We start from the raw sequence: 3,833 nt of genomic DNA, 5'->3' as shown, positions 1-3,833 counted from the left end.
GATCACGGCGCTCCTGTTCTGACCACCACTGTCTCCTAATGTGTGGTTGTAACCTCTCGGTGTGGACGTTGTGGATTTTTCCTGAAACAACGTTTGTGTCGGATACGCGAGGGCAGTTGGCTTTGGTTTGCTCGTGTTTTTTTCCACGTTTCTCTGTCTGTACTCTTCTCTGTTTCTTGTGCTGTATTTGCTTTGTTCATCTCCTGTGTCTCCGTTTTGGGTTCCTGACCTGTTCCTTTCTGTGTTGTTTTGTCTTCCTGTGTATGTCTTGACTTCCTGTGTTTGTCTTGTCTAACTGTCTTTGTCTCGTCATTTCTGTCTGTGTTTTGTCATATTGTCACCGTTTTGTCTTCCTCTCCTTGTCTTGTCTTTCTGTTTCGTAACAGTAGAATAAAAGTTTATCCCTACATTCGACATTTTATCCCTATTTTCGACGTTCGCTTGTTACTTCGCCGCCACCACCATTGTCTCACGCGCTGCTCTTGTGTTTTAGGTACGCGGAGGAGCGCGACGAGAAGTTCTCTTGTCAGCGCACGCCGCTCGGCCCGATGACGCGCGCATACTCGCTCGACGCTGTCCCCGTGCCGGCGCGACCTGGTGGCGGCGGCGCCGGACGCCTGCTTGGCGACTTCACCGGGGGGCACCACCATCACCACCACCAGATGGCGGGCTCGCGGCTCGCCGAGGGACGCAGCGCGTCGGTTACCGCGGCGACGAAGCGCCGCATCGTCGACAACAACGGCTTCCTGAGCGTGCCGGAGGTAACGATAACGAGCGACGAAGACATTAACGAGGCACCGCTTCCTCTGCCGCCGCCGGCCCCGCCCCCCGCCGCGGAACCCTTCCCCCCGTCGTCGTCGCCGTCGCCGCGGCGACTGCCACGTGGGATGAGCAGGTACGGAGGCGGCAAGCGGGAGCGCGTGCAGCGGCGGCGGATCGTTCAGAAGAACGGCGGGCTGAACATCTCGCTGGCGAACGTCGACAATCGCAAGCGTCAGTACATCGCCGACGTCTTCACGACGCTCGTCGACCTGAAATGGCGGTGGACGATCGCCGTGTTCGCGACGGGCTTCCTCGTCAGCTGGACGTCGTTCGCCGTCGTCTGGTTTCTGATCTCGTACGCGCACGGCGACCTGGACGCGGCGAACGCCGGCGACGCCGCGTGGACGCCGTGCGTTCGCGAGCAGACGTCGTTCGCGTCGTCGTTCCTCTTCTCGCTCGAGACGCAGCACACGATCGGCTACGGCTCGCGGCACATCACCGAGGAGTGCCCCGAGGCGATCCTCACGCTCGTCGTGCAGTCGATCGTCGGCGTGCTCATCCAGTGCTTCGTCGTCGGCATGGTGTTCTCGAAGATCTCGCGGCCGAAGAAGCGCGCGCAGACGCTGATGTTCAGCAAGACCGCCGTCGTGTGCATGCGCGACGGACAGCTGTGCATGCTGTTCCGCGTCGGCGACATGCGCCGCTCGCAGATCATCGAGGCGCACGTGCGCGCGCTCGTCATCAAGAAGAAGATGACGCTCGAGGGAGAAACGCTGCCTCTCCACCGCTACGACCTCAACGTCGGCTTCGACGCGGGCACCGATCGCATCTTCATGATCTGGCCCGTGACGATCTGCCACCGCATCGACGCCACGTCGCCGTTCTACGACATGGACGCCGACGACTTCGTCGCGCAGAAGTTCGAGATGGTCGTCATCCTGGAGGGCGTCATCGAGACGACGGGCATGACGACGCAGGCGCGCTCGTCGTACCTGAACGGCGAGATCCTGTGGGGGCGGCGCTTCCAGCGCCTCGTCACATTCCAGCGCGAGGACGGGCTGTACCGCATCGACTACTCGCGCTTCCACAACGCGATCGCGGTCGACACGCCGCGATTCTCCGCGCGGCAGCTCGACGAGATCCGCGACGCGGCGGAGGAGGCTGCGGCGGCGGCCGGCGGCGGCGGAGGAGGAGGAGGAGGCGGGGACGACGGGGGTTTCGTCGTGGCTTCCCCGCCGTGCAGCCTGCGCGGATCGCGCGCGCTTCTCCTGGAGACGTCGTCGTCGCGAGCGTTCGCGTCGTCGTCGGCGGCGACCGCCGACACTTCGGCAGACGTCGACGACGACGACGACGACGACGACCCGGCGGTGGCGGTGGCGCCCCCTCGCGGCGGCGACGGGGACGCGCACGTGACGCAGTTCACGCTGCTCAGCGAAGCGTGCCTGATGCCGCGCCGCGCATCGTACAGCGCCCTCCACGAGCTGCCCTCGTAGACACGGCGGTGGCGCCTCCTCGCGGCATCGGCAGCGCCCCCATGTGGCGTCGCCGGCCATTGTTCCGTGCCCGCGTGTAAAGATCACGCGGAGGTCGCGCAGAGGTCGGGTGAGATGACCTTGGGATGCATCGACGCTCGTCACGTGCGGGCGAGAGTGGACACGCGGCGCCCTGCGTTGGCCGTCTCCGCTCGGACGATTCCGCGTGCCGTGACCTAGAGGTCGCGGCGGCGGCGGACCTGCAAAGAAAGGCGGTCGCTTCGCGCATCGTGGGTTTTTCGTTTCACGCATGCGACGTCCGCGGAAGTGACAGAGATCCGACGACGACGACGACGACGACGACGGCGTGAGCGGATGCATAATATGGGTGCTGTGATTATTTTTGTATATTAGTTTTGATCTGTATATAGCGGCGCGGCGCGCGACACGGGGGGCCGGCTCACTTCTCTCTCTCGCGCACGCGCGCGTGCATTGCGGCGGAGGAGGCGGGGGCGGGAAGGAATCCTTGCCTGCCGGCTCTGAGTGCGTGCGTGCGCGTGTGTGCGTGTGCGCGTGCATGCGTGCGGCAATGGGAGTAGAGAGAGCGACGGGGGGGGAGGGGGAGAGCGAAGCGCTGGCAGGTAAAACGCAGCGATGCAGATGACAATGACGCACGGAAGAACGATGACTCATTGTGAACGACGTAAACAGTGACATGAACAGCAAGAACAATGGCATGAACCATGTGAAGAATGACATGAACAGCATGAACAATGGCATGAACCATGTGAAGAATGACACGAACAGCATGAACAATGGCATGAACCACGTGAACAGTGACATGGACAGCATGTACAACAACATGAACCACGTAAACAATTACATGAACCACGTAAACAATGACATAAACAGCGTAAACAACGACATGATCTGCGCGAACAACGACTTGGTCTGCATGTTCCGTCATCGTGCGGGGTAGAGAGGGTCAGGGTTCCGCTGCAGGTGTGTGTGTGTGCGGGCGGGTACGTTGGAGCGGTAGCAGCAAGCGAGATACGTCTCAAATTACAGATAATATTATCTCGCATATTTTCACCTTTCATCTTATATCTCTCTCTCTTTGCCACATGCCTCGGTTCTCAGGCATAAGGTGTTTTTTTTTATAATCACTGTCAGTGGGTTGGTGTTCAATAGAGGGTAATCGATAGACTGATCAATAGAGGGTCATGGATGGGGTGATCGAGAGATTATGATGAGTCAATGACCTTTTAACTTATGACTATGATGATGATGACGATGGTGATAGTTGATGAGCCCTGCCGCTTTTTAATAGTTATTATTATTAGAATTATTATCTTTATATGACCGCAGCAGGAAAACAACACGCCGTCACGCATGTGCAGTCGCTCGTCCCGCTTCTGCCTTTACACAAAAGTGCCCATGAATTTGTGTGCGTGCGCAGTAGAGGGGAGAGAGGGTAGGTGGTTGGGTGAACGGTGGTATGTAGGAGAGAGGAGAGACACCCCACGACTATCTATTCAGAAGTTTTTTTAAGATTATTAATAGTAATAATAATAATAATAAGTTTTTGTCTCAATTTTC

General features: G+C 58.7%; 1 protein-coding gene across 1 annotated transcript; it reads left to right on the top strand.

The window, feature by feature from the left end:
- Positions 1 to 497: 497 nt before the first annotated feature.
- On the top strand, positions 498 to 2,654 carry LOC106817494 (G protein-activated inward rectifier potassium channel 3-like). The gene is made up of 2 exons (XM_014822161.1): positions 498 to 1,934; positions 2,649 to 2,654. The coding sequence occupies exons 1-2, from the start codon at positions 549 to 551 to the stop codon at positions 2,652 to 2,654; spliced, it is 1,392 nt and encodes a 463-aa protein (XP_014677647.1). The 5' UTR covers positions 498 to 548.
- The last annotated feature ends 1,179 nt before the right edge of the window (positions 2,655 to 3,833 follow it).

Source organism: Priapulus caudatus, unplaced genomic scaffold, assembly GCF_000485595.1.
Source record: "Priapulus caudatus unplaced genomic scaffold, Priapulus_caudatus-5.0.1 Scaffold1745, whole genome shotgun sequence".
NCBI classification, from domain to species: domain Eukaryota; kingdom Metazoa; phylum Priapulida; class Priapulimorpha; order Priapulimorphida; family Priapulidae; genus Priapulus; species Priapulus caudatus.
The sequence above is the reverse complement of the archived record's forward strand: the minus strand, read 5'-3'. Positions and strand labels throughout refer to the sequence as shown.

Coding starts and splice junctions, on each gene's coding strand:
- LOC106817494 (XM_014822161.1), top strand. CDS start 549: ATGACGCGCGCATACTCGCTCGACGCTGTCCCCGTGCCGGCGCGACCT.